This window comes from Protomyctophum parallelum (genome assembly GCF_964188405.1).
Source record: "Protomyctophum parallelum genome assembly, chromosome: 1".
NCBI lineage: Eukaryota > Metazoa > Chordata > Actinopteri > Myctophiformes > Myctophidae > Protomyctophum > Protomyctophum parallelum.
The window spans coordinates 20855924-20872808 of record NC_139697.1 but is presented as its reverse complement, the minus strand read 5'-3'; the positions used below and the strand labels follow the sequence as shown (position 1 = coordinate 20872808).

At 43.7% G+C, this 16885-nt stretch overlaps 1 protein-coding gene across 1 annotated transcript in view; it reads right to left on the bottom strand.

Moving 5' to 3' along the window:
• slc25a13 (solute carrier family 25 member 13) overlaps positions 1-16885 on the bottom strand; it is a gene marked incomplete at both ends in the record, with an annotated part of 110409 nt that overhangs the window by 67392 nt on the left and 26132 nt on the right. Inside the window, 3 exon segments of the mRNA XM_083770339.1 lie at positions 15125-15207; positions 15210-15240; positions 15246-15262. Coding sequence (XP_083626465.1) covers positions 15125-15207; positions 15210-15240; positions 15246-15262 — 131 coding nt within the window.

Genomic DNA, 16885 nt, shown 5'->3' with positions numbered 1-16885 from the left:
AAAAATGCATGTAATTGGTGAGAATCTCTGGCTCTCATCGAGACAGTAATTGGCCCAGAGAGAAGCCCCTTGTGAGAAATGTGCCGCGCAAACGTTTTCCCCGATAATCCCATCTTGTGAGCATCTGGCTGCAGCAGCGCCCCGGTTTGGTTATCCAATTTTGGGCGGGAACCCCTTTTGGCGTTATATAGCATTATGTTATGCTTTAGCTATTGAAAAATAGCAGATCTACAAGCTCATAGCGCGCCACTCGGTGGCGCGCTACAAGCTTGTAGGTCTGCTATTTTTTGAAAAATCGAAGAGCGACTGACGTAGAGACATAGATTTATCAGAAAACTGTCATTTTCAAACAGACATTTTTAGAATCTGATCTCAGGTCAGAATGGGTTATAATGGCTGAGAAAAACACAATGGAGACATACATGTATATGTACGGAGCAGGAGGAACAAGGGTGGGAACGTTCTTAGGGGGGCGGGAAAAAGCATAGAGTGATAGGACATTATAAATACAATGCATGCCGTACATGACTACATCTATCTATAAATGCACCGAGTCTCTGTCTGTCTGTGTGTGTACACGTAACTCGATAACTGTTCGCCCCACCGACTTTGAATGAACACGCGCGTTCCACACCCCCACAGGGGAGGCATTTTGTGCGGGAACCCCTTTTGGTGTTAGCACTATGTTATGCTTTAGCTATTGAAAAATAGCAGATCTACAAGCTCATAGCGCGCCACCGAGTGGCGCGCTAGGAGCTTGTAGGTCTGCTATTTTTGAAAAATCGAAGAACGACTGACATAGACACATAGCTTTTTCAGAAAACTGTCATTTTCAAACAGACATTTTTAGAATCTGATCTCAGGTCAGAATGGGTTAAAATCCAATGATAACGGTTTCAAGCTAATGACAGAAGCATTCTAAAGAAGAATGACCGTTATAATGGTTAGGCCAATAATACCAATATATAAGGCCTTATTTTACTTTTTGACTACCAAAGGTACCGGCAATTATGCAGCCAATGTGTCCCTGTTTTTCCTTTTGTTCTCAAATAGAAACTTTAATCAAATTTAAAATTTTCAATTTCAATAAGATTCCAACATTTTGCCCATTTTTCTTTTTCCGTTCGTCCGTCCGTCCAGTTAATATCGTAATACTGATATATTATTGATTTCGGCTTTTACAATTCCAAACACGACCCGCTTTAATTACTTCAGTCTAAATTAGTAGCTTAATGAGTAGAATTGAAAACGTATTGTCTTTTTGATGTCCAATGTATTTGTACTTAGTAGTTCATAAATATATATGTTTTTTTTTCATGTAACTTTTCTGGATTCCAACTCAAAAATAGCAAAATATAATTCAGTCTTCCAAATACAAGCTGAAGAAGAGCTTGTAGACCACCCCCGGATGTACTGTAGGACTCTCCAAAATCATGATCAGACACAAAACACCTGGCATCGGCTCTACTGTGCCAATATGGACCCGTACCACGCTCCGAGCACATCCCCATGTTTACCGTAGTACCTGGAACCTGGCAACGCTCCGAGCACATCCCCATGTTTACCGTAGTATACCTGGAACCTGAAAAACGCTCCGAGCACATCCCCATGTTTACCGTAGTATACCTGGAACCTGGCAACGCTCCGAGCACATCCCCATGTTTACCGTAGTATACCTGGAACCTGAAAAACGCTCCGAGCACATCCCCATGTTTACCGTAGTATACCTGGAACCTGGAAAACGCTCCGAGCACATCCCCATGTTTACCGTAGTATACCTGGAACCTGGAAAACGCTCCGAGCACATCCCCATGTTTACCGTAGTACCTGGAACCTGGCAACGCTCCGAGCACATCCCCATGTTTACCGTAGTACCTGGAACCTGGCAACGCTCCGAGCACATCCCCATGTTTACCGTAGTACCTGGAACCTGGCAACGCTCCGAGCACATCCCCATGTTTACCGTAGTACCTGGAACCTGGCAACGCTCCGAGCACATCCCCATGTTTACCGTAGTATACCTGGAACCTGGAAAACGCTCCGAGCACATCCCCATGTTTACCGTAGTACCTGGAACCTGGCAACGCTCCGAGCACATCCCCATGTTTACCGTAGTACCTGGAACCTGGCAACGCTCCGAGCACATCCCCATGTTTACCGTAGTACCTGGAACCTGGAAAACGCTCCGAGCACATCCCCATGTTTACCGTAGTACCTGGAACCTGGAAAACGCTCCGAGCACATCCCCATGTTTACCGTAGTACCTGGAACCTGGAAAACGCTCCGAGCACATCCCCATGTTTACCGTAGTACCTGGAACCTGGAAAACGCTCCGAGCACATCCCCATGTTTACCGTAGTACCTGGAACCTGGCAAATGTCTGCTGCCAGTTGTAGCAACAAGGTCGTTTTTTACAGCTTGGCAGCAAGGGGGGCAAAGCAGCCTAGAAGAGTGTCCATCCATCTGTCTGTCTGTCTGTCTGTCTGTCTGTCTGTCTGTCTGTCTACACCAGCGGTGCCCAAAAGGTAGATTGTGATCTACCAGTAGATCACAAAGGCTGTGCAGGTATAGATCACATGACATGCCCCTAAAGAATATTTAATTTATATATAAAAACTATTTTTTTTGGCATCTGCCACTTGAATTAATTAAGTTGACTTGATTGATTGACATAAAAAAGGGCCTGTTTTCGAGAGTCTTGCTGCGCACAATTAAAAAAACTCTACCGATTCCGTTTCTCCCCCCCTCTATTTCCCATTCCGTTTCTCCCCCCTCTATTTCCCATTCCAAGTGCATTCGACTTAAATGTGATGCCAGCGCCGCTATTCCAAAGCCGTTTTCAGCAATGGTATTATAATGTTTTGGGTGGGTGGGTCTTGTTGAGCTGGGGTCATTTGGAAAGTAGCTCTCAAGTCAAAAAAGTGTGGGCACCCCTGGTCTACACTCTTCTACAGCAAGGGGACAAAGCAGCCTAGAAGAGTGTCCATCCATCTGTCTGTCTGTAAGCAGCCTAGAAGAGTGTCCGTCCATCTGTCTGTAAGCAGCCTAGAAGAGTGTCCATCTGTCTGTAAGCAGCCTAGAAGAGTGTCCGTCCATCTGTCTGTAAGCAGCCTAGAAGAGTGTCCATCCATCTGTCTGTAAGCAGCCTAGAAGAGTGTCCGTCCATCTGTCTGTAAGCAGCCTAGAAGAGTGTCCGTCCATCTGTCTGTAAGCAGCCTAGAAGAGTGTCCATCCATCTGTCTGTCTGTAAGCAGCCTAGAAGAGTGTCCATCTGTCTGTAAGCAGCCTAGAAGAGTGTCCGTCCATCTGTCTGTCTGTAAGCAGCCTAGAAGAGTGTCCATCTGTCTGTAAGCAGCCTAGAAGAGTGTCCATCCATCTGTCTGTCTGTAAGCAGCCTAGAAGAGTGTCCATCTGTCTGTAAGCAGCCTAGAAGAGTGTCCGTCCATCTGTCTGTAAGCAGCCTAGAAGAGTGTCCGTCCATCTGTCTGTAAGCAGCCTAGAAGAGTGTCCATCTGTCTGTAAGCAGCCTAGAAGAGTGTCCGTCCATCTGTCTGTAAGCAGCCAAGAAGAGTGTCCGTCCATCTGTCTGTAAGCAGCCTAGAAGAGTGTCCGTCCATCTGTCTGTAAGCAGCCTAGAAGAGTGTCCATCTGTCTGTAAGCAGCCTAGAAGAGTGTCCGTCCATCTGTCTGTAAGCAGCCTAGAAGAGTGTCCGTCCATCTGTCTGTAAGCAGCCTAGAAGAGTGTCCATCTGTCTGTAAGCAGCCTAGAAGAGTGTCCGTCCATCTGTCTGTAAGCAGCCAAGAAGAGTGTCCGTCCATCTGTCTGTAAGCAGCCTAGAAGAGTGTCCGTCCATCTGTCTGTAAGCAGCCTAGAAGAGTGTCCATCCATCTGTCTGTAAGCAGCCTAGAAGAGTGTCCATCTGTCTGTCTGTAAGCAGCCTAGAAGAGTGTCCATCTGTCTGTAAGCAGCCTAGAAGAGTGTCCATCTGTCTGTAAGCAGCCTAGAAGAGTGTCCATCTGTCTGTAAGCAGCCTAGAAGAGTGTCCGTCCATCTGTCTGTAAGCAGCCTAGAAGAGTGTCCGTCCATCTGTCTGTAAGCAGCCTAGAAGAGTGTCCATCCATCTGTCTGTAAGCAGCCTAGAAGAGTGTCCGTCCATCTGTCTGTAAGCAGCCTAGAAGAGTGTCCATCTGTCTGTCTGTCTGTAAGCAGCCTAGAAGAGTGTCCGTCCATCTGTCTGTAAGCAGCCTAGAAGAGTGTCCATCTGTCTGTCTGTAAGCAGCCTAGAAGAGTGTCCATCTGTCTGTAAGCAGCCTAGAAGAGTGTCCGTCCATCTGTCTGTAAGCAGCCTAGAAGAGTGTCCATCTGTCTGTAAGCAGCCTAGAAGAGTGTCCGTCCATCTGTCTGTAAGCAGCCTAGAAGAGTGTCCATCCATCTGTCTGTAAGCAGCCTAGAAGAGTGTCCATCTGTCTGTCTGTCTGTAAGCAGCCTAGAAGCAGTGTCCATCTGTCTGTCTGTCTGTAAGCAGCCTAGAAGAGTGTCCATCTGTCTGTCTGTAAGCAGCCTAGAAGAGTGTCCATCCATCTGTCTGTAAGCAGCCTAGAAGAGTGTCCATCCATCTGTCTGTAAGCAGCCTAGAAGAGTGTCCGTCCATCTGTCTGTAAGCAGCCTAGAAGAGTGTCCGGGTTCATCTGTCTGTAAGCAGCCTAGAAGAGTGTCCGTCCATCTGTCTGTAAGCAGCCTAGAAGAGTGTCCGTCCATCTGTCTGTAAGCAGCCTAGAAGAGTGTCCGTCCATCCGTCTGTGGCTGCTAATCTAGCGAATAATAATAGTGTCTCAGTCCCGCGACCCTTTCATGATGACGACGACAGGCCCGGAAAATAATTCCCGTTCATTTTTCCCCATAGACGTTTCAAAAAGTATTTATTTAATTAAAGACATTTAATCCTCGGACAAAGCCAACTCTTGTTGACTCTTGTCATGACGATAAACACAATGTTTTGGGCCGATCAAAACATTTAAAAAGAAGAAACATTTTTTAAAAAAGAGTATTGTACCCTGCCCTTTTTAAGTGGTGCAATCACTCCCATTAAGGAGCTTTGTGTGTCCGTGTGGGTGGCTGGCTGGGTCTGTCCGAGCACAAAAATAGCGTTTGGTTGGTTTTCATAACCAAGTGTCACTGTTGCGCAGCCTAACACACACACACACACACACACACGGGTGTGACAGTACAGTACAGTAGAAGGACCCCCTGGGGACCCTCACACGGTAACCAGGGCTCCAGCGTGCGACCTATTAGGTCGCATATGCGACTTAATTTCTTAATGTGCGAGTTAAATTTGAACGAGGTCACACCGGTGCTACTTATTGCTTTCACTCCCAGCCTCAACCATGAAGCACGGGCATTAGCACGATAATAAAATATTAATTTATTCTCGCTCATTCCGCGCCTCCTCTCTCTCTCTTTCTCGCTCCCTCGCTCTCTCTGCCTGTCTGTCTGCACCGGTCTGCACATGACACGCGGCGTGAGTTCAACAGTGGCGGCGCGCTCACTGATCAACCCCGAAAAAACTAAACTGATTTCAGCATCGGCTGTACATAAGTTTCCCTGGAGCGCACACATTTTACAACTATGATGATGCATGCTGTGCATTGCTGTCGCTGAATCCACGGAGACAGCAGACACAACGTATGGGGGACTGCGCCTCGCGTCCCCGACCCCAAACACGGTAAACTTGTTGTTGAAAAATAGCTTCCAATAGCTTGTTATTTTGCGTCGAGTAGCGCTGTGTGCAGGCCATAGACTGTATGCAGGCCAGGCTACATACATGATCGCCTCGAACAAAATACATCTCCCACGTGAAACCTGGTATATTCTTCGTCGTACGACGTGGTGCTGCATGCTGAAAATAGCAGATTTACAAGCTCACAACGCGTCGCGTCCACCACACGTTGTGAGCTTGTAGATCAGCACATGGAAATATGCAGGCTGAGACGTTTAGAAACTTTCCCCTTAACAATAAAAGCACATCAGCTTTCACATGTTCATTCCATATAAAGAAAAGACAGGAGCAAAGTGGGCAAGGATTATGAATTCGGTGGCATTTTACATTGCAAAAGGGTGCAGGAAGAGTGGTCACATGGGCACCTCAGTGTTAAATATCCTTATTGGCCATTAGGTTGAACATGCCCATGCAGAAGGTAAGGGGTGTGTCTCATTTCTGTTTCATATAGTACAGTAGCCAAATGATAATAACGATATGGAAAAATGCACTATAGGTTTGGGTTAATTCATTATAATAATTTCCTATAGAATGTGTGTGAGTGAGAAATATAACATGTTATGTGCTTAATTTAAGGCATTTATGCTTCAGCCAAGAAAACCTTTGCTAGCCTTGGTGATAAGGTCATGTATTAACCCATTCTGAACGGGAACCCATTTTGGTGTTAGCATCATGTCGTGCTTTAGCTATTGAAAAATAGCAGATCTACAAGCTCATAGCGCGCCACCGAGTGGCGCGCTACGAGCTTGTAGGTCTGCTATAGGTCTGCTAAAATCGAATCTGATCTCAGGTCAGAATGGGTTCATCAGACCAGTGTGTGTCCAGTGGAAACCTCGTATGAATCTGATCTCAGGTCAGAATGGGTTAATACAGCGCTGCGGCGCTATACAAGAAAAAGTTGGTGCTACCTAATTTGTGGTGGCGCTACCAACTGAAAAGGTAGGTGGCACCAATGCTACCTGTGAAAAAGTTAGTCTGGAGCCCTGACGGTAACTGTCATTTCTTGACGTTTCGGACGCGGGGCGGCTCGCCGGAACCGGGCCGGCACCCTGGGCGTGTTCCTGTGGGCCTGGAAGTTTCAGATGACCCCCCCGGGGGACGCACACACGGAGTTGCACCACTCATTTCACACAGGTGTGATTTTTTTTCTTCCTTCTAATTATTTGATCGGCCCAAAACATTGCGTCTATCGTCATGATTTGTCACAACAAGAGTTGGCTTTGTCCGAGGCTTAAAATGTCTTTAAATAAATACTTTTTGAAACGTCTACGGGGAAAAATGTATGGGGAATTCCCTTCCGGGCCTGTCGTCGAGGGCGGGACTGTGACGCTCTATTGGGCCGATAGACAAAGTTCTTGTGCAGTAGGCTGCAGAATTTAACCCATTTTGAGTTAAAAACATTCACTTTGAAAGAATATATATTCAAAGATTTGCGCCACATTTTTACGATTTTTCAAAAATAGCAGACCTACGATCGGCTATTTTTCAATAGCTAAATTATAACATAATGTTTAAAACACCAAAGGGTTTCCCGCCCCAAAATGGATTAAAATGGCATCCAGTGGTGGACAAACTACTTGAGCCAAAGTATAGATACTCCTGGTCAAATATGACTCAACTACAAGTGAAAGTTGTTAGTGAGTTCACAATCTTTTCACTTAAGCTGTATGAAATACTTGCCATTAATATAGTGGTTGCAACTGTATTAATTCATTGCCTGAGTCCCGTGGTGGGAGTTCTTCTCTGGTTTTGGTGAATATTAAAGATGGAGTGCCGTGATTTTTTTCCACACTTAAACATGATCATCAGGTGTATTTAGGTGTATATGAGGTATAAGTTTTTCAAAAAAGTGTACAGTATTTGTTAAAATGATGGTTTTATGTGGACACACCCACCAGTTCATTAGGTATGCGTGAGTTTAACCGTAGCACCACCCACCTAATCCAGTCCCTCCGCCTCCTCCTTTAAGACCACCCACTTGTCCTAGTCCCTCCCCCTCCTTATAAAAGGACAGCCCATGGCTCTGCCCTTTTGTTTACAAAATGACAAATTGGTGTCTGTAATGAAACAAGAAGTCATGTTTTTGTGAATGTTAGAAGTGAACACTTCCCATATTTCTGAGATATCGTATAAGCACCATTATGCACTTATACTGCCACCATCCATGTATAGGCATATAATCCACGCATCCATACCATAGCCTATCAGATCTGTTTTTTCTGATTTTTTTATAATCATTTTTTTATTTCCTCCAATTATATTGACCCTATTGTCACAATCAGCTCAGCTCATCATCCAATTAAATCATAGTTTAACAGCAGAAACAATTAATTTGATAGATCATTTAGCATGAATAATTTTATTAATTTGCCAATATATTGTAGGCTATTGATTTCCTCCAGCTAAGCACCCTGGCATTAAAACTGTCCAAAACACTTGCACTGCCCTAGGCACATGATGCTCTGGACAGAAGACTCTCCACTCTTGCTCTGATCAAACTCAATTTACAACATGAATGTTCCTTCTGACTGCATTGAGTTTCAGCAAATGTCGCCAGATTTAAAGAAACAAGCGGCCAAGTCCACAAAAATAAGTCACAGATATTGCCTTGAATATTTATGAAAACGTTTCAACAACACCAATCCTTTTAACAACATAATAATTTGAGGGTCCTTCACATGAACCATTGGTCAAGTCAACCACATCTCCCATGAGAGTTACTTATATGAAAACAAGCCCAAGTCGCTTGTAATAGCCAGACATGGCAACATGACTTCCAGCGCGACACAACAACAGATTCTAATTCTTGACTTTACAGCCTCGTATAAGTATTAGGACCTACATATTGACTACAACAGCCAACAAGAATGCACATGCACTGTGACACTACACTCTGTATCAAAGCCCGACCACTGTGATTATAAAAGAAACAACCTACTCCTTGAGAACAACAAGAGCAACTATACAGCAGAGCAGGTAGGCTATATAAGGCTGGTTTGTTGTGGTTTCCTTGATTATCCTGAGGACCCGACGTGAACATTTACTTGCTTCCAATCTAACGGAAAACAGTCTGCTCTGCTGTGAACTGGTAATGTGTGAAATGACTGTTTGAAAATCTGCCACACAGTTAGGCACAGAGCAGAAAACTGGCTGTGCCGTTCAGTTCACACGTGTGTATGTGGCAGGCAGCTCCGCCCACAGAGGTTGTCGTATTTAAAAATATATAGAGAGGGGGAGGTGCGTGTGTGCGTGCAATTTTTTTACGTCACACTATCCGTGTTTACTTCATTGGCCAGTTTGACCGTCAAGGGTTCAGCCTCCAGGAAGAAACCCTAAATACAAAGTTATTACACCATTGCACATAAAAACGACTCCAGGGTGTCTAATGAAGTACTGTCATCCCATAGACACATGAAAAGCTGGAAAAATACAAAAATTGTGGCACTCCATCTTTAAGTAGTTCCGGTCCTTTTGTGGGGGGCACACTGGGGTCACGCATTAAAAGCCAATTAATTCACAAACCTACAGTATAGCGTCAGATTTGTATTGTTGACCCATTTCTAAAAATATTAGTGCAACTTTCGTTCACCTTTGACCCCTCTATCACGTGGAACTATTTTTTGGGCGCAGTGATATGGACACAAAAAACATAGTTATGTGTGATAGAGGGGTCACAAAAATGAACGAAAGTTGCACTAATATTTTAGAAATGGATCAACAATACAAATGACCTTAGTTTTGTGAATTAATTTACTTTTACTGCGTGGCCCCCTGTGCCCCCCTACAAAATGACCGGAACTACTTAATATTGACCAAAACCAGAGCAGAACTCCCACCACGGGACTCTGGCAATCAATTAATACAGTTGCAACCACTATATTGGTTGTGCCGTGATATTTGTACTGTAGTCTGTTTTGTATGTGTCTATGGAGTTAACATTACTCTAATAGACCCCCAGGTGTAGAATATTCAAATATGTCTTCTCTGTGTATGTTTGGTTTCTTCCTCAAAGCTGAAGGCCTTTGAGTCAAAATTCCCCAATGGAAAAGTCGCCAGTTTGGTGACATCATCATAACCCTAACCCCTCCCCCGTTATCACACAACAGCAGCTGTGGGCGAGGCTTAAGTTCAGGTGGGTGGTGCTGAGGTGAAAACCAGGCACACTTGATGAACTGGTGGGTGTGGCCACATAAAAAAACATAGTTTTAACACTTTCTGTACACCTTTTTGAAAAGAAATCTTCCTCCTAGTAAAATCATACTAGGCTGATGATCATGTTTTAGGGTGTGGGGGGATCACGGAACTCCATCTTTAACCCATTCTGGACGGGAACGCCTTTTGGTGTTTCAACTAACTATAGCAGACCTACAAGCTCATATCGTGAAAATGCGGCACAAATCTTTGAATATATATTCTTTCAGAGCGAACGTTTAGTTTTTTTCGACGTCAGGCCTAGATGGGTTAAAAACACTTAAAAGTACAAGTACTTCTGTATTGAAATGCATTTCAAAAGGTTTGAGGAAGCACTGACGTAGAGAGCAAAAGCAAGGGAATAAAGGTCACCATATAGGAGCCCATGTACTGTACCATGTACTGTTCCATGTACTGTACCATGTACTGTTCCATGTACTGTTCCATGTACTGTTCCATGTACTGTTCCATGTACTGTACCATGTACTGTTCCATGTACTGTACCAGCAGAATATGCCAATATTGTCTTCATGTGCCTCTTTAGACAGGAACATCCACCGCTGTACCACACAACGGGAAGGATACTTTGTATACTTTTCAAAACATCAGAAGGATTCTACTCGGTGCAGCCAGAGTGCAAATAAAACTAGCTAAAATGTAACTTCCTCTGCCAGTGATTAACCCCTTTAGACCCGACGTCAACATTAAAAAAAAATGTATTTTCTGGAAAAGAAAACATGTTTCTATGTCAGTTGTTCTCAAACATATTCACGTCAAGGAACCTCAAATATATATGACCACTGACCCCCATCTGAAAATATGTAGTTCCAGGGACCCTCTCAGTAGCAAAGATTTGAGTTAAAAACTCGCTCTGAAAGAACATATATTCAAAGTTTTCAGGCACATTTTCACGATGTTTAAAAAAAATAGCAGCCCTACAAGCTCGTAGCGCGCCACCTACGAGCTTGTAGATCTGCTATTTTTCAATAGCTAAATTATAACATGATGTTTAAAACACCAAAAGGGGTTTCACCACCCAAAATGGGTTAAGGCTATACGGATCAATCGCTATATATATGAGCATGATGATGAATTGCCACCGAGCCACGAGCTCGGTGCAAAAATATGCATTTCATAGTTGAGCAGTGAGAGCCGCGCTGGGCTGGCCACTTGGCCCTGCAGCTACATATATACGACCACAGAGTGACTTACTGGGAGAGAACTGGGAACGCTGTCAATGCAAAGTACAGAGTCTATACCGGCCATAACACCACACACACACACACACACACACACTGACAGACACACACCCACGCGCGCACACACACCAAAAACTAACCCACACACAGAGACTAGACACGCACACAAACATGTTCGCAGATACAAAAACACGTCGTCAGCGTGCATGCAGACAGAGGAGCCTGCGTCTCTGAAGAGGCAGACGAGAGCACAAACACACCTGAATGGAATGATGCAAATCAACAACGGTAACACAAAGAACGCAAGCAACGTGTATGTACATAATAGGCGCGCACACGCACACGCACACACACACACGCACAAACACACATACCCCAATATCCATGTGCTGCAGGCCACTATATGTATAAACCATTTAGGACTGAGACCAGATTTTAAACTATAATTTTTATCCCACGATTTTGCAACCCATTTTTTCGCCCAGTGTCAATTATCTAATGTAATACCGGGCGCTACACTGGGGGTACAAATGTCTTCATGACAGTTTTCTGAAAAACCCATGTTTCTATATCAGTGATTTTCAAACTATTTCATGTCAAGGACCCCCACCCTATCTGAAAATATGTCGTTCCAAAGATTTGAGTAAAAAACGTTTGCTCTGAAAGAATGATATATATTCAAAAATGTGCACCACACTTTCACGATTTTTCAAAAATAGCAGATCTACAAGCTCGTATAGACCTTCTATTTTGTCCAACAGCTAAAGTATATCATAAATGCTTATAATAATAAAAAAAAACACCAAAAGGGGTTTCCCGTCCCGAACGGGCTAAGCCATCTGGTCCACGTTAAGTGCAATATAACCCATTCTGCACGGGACGGGTGTTTTAACTAAAGCATCATGTTATACTTTAGCTATTGAAAAATAGCAGATCTACAAGCTCATAGCACGCCACCGAGTGGCGCGCTACGAGCTTGTAGGTCTGCTATTTTTGGAAAATCAAAGAACGACTGACATAGAAACATGGCTTTTTCAGAGAACTGTCGGGATGTAGAAGACATTTTATAGAATCTGATCTCAGGTCAGAATGGGATAAAAAGCCTCATTCAGATACATGGTGAGTGTGGATGCAAACTTGCACAGTGCGGACCACCCCCCCCCCCCCCCACCACCCACCCCCACCAACCAACACCACCACCTCTCACTGCTTTAGGACTGATTTAAGTCTAGACATCATATTGGAAAAATGGCTCGCACGCCACAAATACATTCGGAACGTTCCGGCACCACTGCGCCTACTGCCATGCTATTTATAAATGGAGATGGAGCTGTGTGTGTGCGTGTGTGTTGCGTGTGTGCGCGTGTGTGCGTGTGTGTGTGCGTGTGTGTGCGTGTGTGTGTGTGTGCGTGTGTGCGTGTGTACCTGTTTGAGAATAGGTGGAGCAGAGAAATGCTAGGTGCATGTCAGCTAATGGAAAACAAATGCAGACAAAGTCGCAAAGAATATATATACATAACGTCAGTGTTTCATTAATGGCTAATCTGGCCAACCTGGAGCAGCTGTGTTTGAGAGAGGCCTATAGTATGGACCAGGAAAGAACCCAATAGTTAAGTGTGTGCGTGCTCATACTGTAAAAACGAGCATCAAGCAATCCATTTCAAAACAAAAACATTCATGCGATTCGCCCGACGATGTTGCCATGAATTACATTCATGGGTTTGATCTGGAAGAAGGTAAAAGTAAAAAAAAAAGAAAGAAAGAAAGGAAAGAAAGAAAGAAAGAAAGAAAGAAAGAAAGAAAGAAAGAAAGAAAGAAAGAAAGAAAGAAAGAAGAAAGAAAGAAGGAGCAATGAAATGGCCAACAGAGGACAGACTGTGATGGACAAAGTGACCATCATGTTGACAGAAAATAAGAAAGACAGCACGTGAAATTCGATAGAGAGTGAGTGGAAATGGAGTGTGTGCACGTGTGTGTGTGTGCGTGTGCGTGTGTGTGTGTGTGTGTGTGTGTGTGTGTGTGGTCTGTCTGCCCGATATGTGCGAGACTGGGCAGAACAGATAGATCTACAGACAGGATCAGAGAGACCAGTGACTCCGTTCCATTAATCCATTCTGACCTGAGATCAGATTAAAAAAATTCTTCTACATCCTGACAGTTTTCTGAAAAAGCCTATGTTTCTGTGTCAGTCGTTCTACGATTTTTCAAAAAATAGCAGATCTACAAGCTCGTAGCGCGCTACTTATCTGCTATTTTTCAATAGCTAAAGCGTAACATAATGCTAACACCAAAAGGGGTCCCCGCCCAAAATGGGATGTGACCCGTTCCGGGGACCCAAGAGAACGGAGGAACGGCTGCTTTTCATTGAAGACTATCTCTAATCAGAGATGTAGGTCATTTAGACCTATAAGACTGACTTCCCTAGTTTTGAAATGGTTCCCTGAAGGATTGGCAAGAAGGAGAAAAAAAAAGAAGCTCAATAATTGCTACAATCTGCCAGTTTGATATGAGCAATAGCTATTGTCAGCATAGCTCACTACATTTGTTTCATTGTTGTTTTTTTTTGTGTTTTTTTTTTTATATATACACACTCAAATCTTTGCTTTTATTTAGGTGCCTGGAACTAAGTGTTTTGAGATGGCGCTCAGCATCCAAATACATCTAATTGTGGGCATCCTTGACATGAAGAGGTTTGAGCACCACTGATATGGAAACGACGTTTGTCAGACATTTTAGAAAATGTTGTTTAGAATTTTAGAAATCGGCCTCATGAGATCTTTTGGTACTATGCGGTCAGGTTTTCAGCTGGCTCAGGGATAGAGGACAACCCTGCCATGCATAGTCCACCATAGATAGGTGAATGAACTGTGTCTGTCTGTGGGCAGGCATTATGCTGTGCCGTGTGTGTGTGTGTGTGTGTGTGTGTGTGTGTGTGTGTGTGTGTGTGTGTGTGTGTGTGTGTGTGAGTGTGTAAGAGTTGAGGATTAGAGGTATTTTTGTTACGCTGTAATATTTGACTCGCTGTTGTCATTTAGCATCAGTGCAATTTGAAATGTATTTTTTTGAAATGCAATGTACTATTTTGTAATGTAATATAATGTATTTTGTAATGTAAATAACACATTTCCGGCATGGACGGAGCTCAAACAGTAACTATGTGACGCTTAAACTGTTTTCTATTCAGCCCGAGTGGCTGGCTTTTGAATGGCTAGTCAGTGATTTCCACCCTTTTCATGTCACGGACCCCCAGATTCACACTAATTAGCCCGCGGACCGCCATTTGAAAAGATATGCCAGGGACCCCCATAAAAGAAGATATTTACGGCTCTAGCAGAGATTCTCAACCGCGGAGAATCAAGGACCCCCAGTTTTGACATGTATATTAGCCTAGTACAGAGACCCATATTTAATGGCATTTATATCTCTGGAACCCCAATTTATATGTTAAATCAAAGTTAATTTAACTCTGAGAGTGTACAAATGGAACCAACAGACCTGTTAGGTCCGTTTGGTACCATTTGAGTTACAGACCCATAAGGGTCCATTTGGTTCCTAACTATCATTTAGCTAGGGACCCCATGGAACTCGCTTAACCCCATTTTAGGCGAGAACCCTTTTGGTGTTTCAAACATTATGTTATAATTTAGCTATTGAAAAATAGCAGATCTCGGTGGCGCGCTACGAGCTTGTAGGTCTGCTATTTTTGAAAAATCGAAGAACCACTGACATAGAAACATAGCTTTTTTCAGAAACTGTCAGGATGTAGAAGACATTTTTTTTAGAATCTGATCTCAGGTCAAAATGGGTTAAGGACCCCCTGGGGTCCCCGGATCCCACCTTGCTAGTGTGTGAGTCAAACTCTACACGAATTAGCGAATGCAAAATAAATTATACATTCACTTGCATGGTTGAGAGTGCCACAGAAATCAGGAGGTGTGGAATGGACAAACTCACCAGAAGAAACTGGGTGAACTCTCCGTAGTTCATCTCCTTGGTCCGCTCCGTGCCGAAGTGCAGCCTCATGAACTCACAGTCCCGTTGAAGGGGATGTGTTGGTGGACGGTGGTCTGCTGAACACCTGCTTCACGTCCTCTGTGGAGTAGATTAAAAATATATATATATACATGATCATCTTCACCCGTTTAGGCCCGACGTCCGAAATAAATAAAAAAGTCTGCAGAAAGAATATTATATTCAAAGATAATTATGTTACGACGCTCTGAATAGGGTAAGGGGAAATAACATAATAATGGAGGAGACAGTTTTCAAAAATAACTTTTAAGTTTTATTAATCGCTCTTTTCTTTGTCAACAGAGACAATTGATTCAATTCTTTGTTCTTTTCAGTTCAAAAAAGAAGTATTGGCTTCAGGGTGCTATAGTTACATCTTGTGCCACATTTTCACGATTTTTCAAAAATAGCAGACCTGCAAGCTCATAGCGCGCCGCCGAGTGGGGCGCTATGAGCTTGTAGATCTGCTATTTTTCAATAGCTAAAGTATAACATAATGTTAAAACACCAAAAGGGGTTCCCGCCCCAAAATGGGTTAACCCATTTAGTTTAGTTTCCTGAAAAACCTGTTTCTATGTCAGCGGTGCTCAACCTTTTTCATGTCAAGGAACCCCAGAATTATATGTATTTGGGAACGGACCCCCCCCCCCCCCCCCTCATCTGAAAATATGTTGTTTCAGGGACCCCCAGAAGCAAAGATTTGAGGTAAAATAGTTCACTAGGCAGGCGTAATGTGCCATCCAGCCGTTTCTCTCATTTCTTTGAAGTGTCCATGTCTCGAGCCAAAGAGTAGAATCGGCTCGACGGTCGTCCTAAATATTTTTACTAAATACCTCTTTCTAAGCTGGGATGACCAGATCTTATGCATGTCATTGCAGGCTGACCAGGCCATACCCTTCCTAGTTTGAAAGTCCTTTTGGAAGAAGATACAGTATATACAGTATGAACGCAAATACTTGTAGTCATCAACCTGATATAAGTGAAGGTGGGGACCCCCAGGCCGCCAGTTGCCATGCATGATGTATGATGTTGATTGACTTACAGCTATTCTATTATTTATTATGTCCTATAATGTATAGGAGAGCTTGGGATGTGTCTTTGGCCTTGTTAAAAATGAAAACAGAGGAACCCATGGCAACATAATACTGTACTGTAGTCTATATTGTGCCGTTTAGTGCAAACGCATTTGACACAATGGTAATATATAGTTCTCGAGCCATTGCCATTTCATGTCCTCGATTCAGTTCGACGCCAACATACTCGTCTTTGACTATACTTACGGTAATAGGTGTCTGGTATCAGATAATCTGTTCTACTTTGAAAAGCAAAAGCGGTAATATCCTATACAGGTGACACAATTAAAGTGAAGTGCTTGTAAATGTAAACAAAACAGTGTCCGCCTACATTCCGTTTGCTATAGCCAAGGGTGGTGGTGGTGGCGAGGGCTGTGGTGGTGGGTGAGAGGAAGGGGTGTAGGGTGAGATAGATCACTGTGTGTGTGCGCGTGCGTCTGTGTGCGTGCGTGCGTGCGTGCATGCGTGCGTGCGTGCGTGCGTGCGTTGCGATGCGATGCGATGCGTGCGATTGGCAGCATTACTCTGAAGTCTGGAACCCTGAGGTGGGAAGAGAGAAGAACGTTTGAACTTGTTGCAATATTTCACATTTGCCTAATTGATTTAAACAGGCCTAATGCAGGCATTCTGT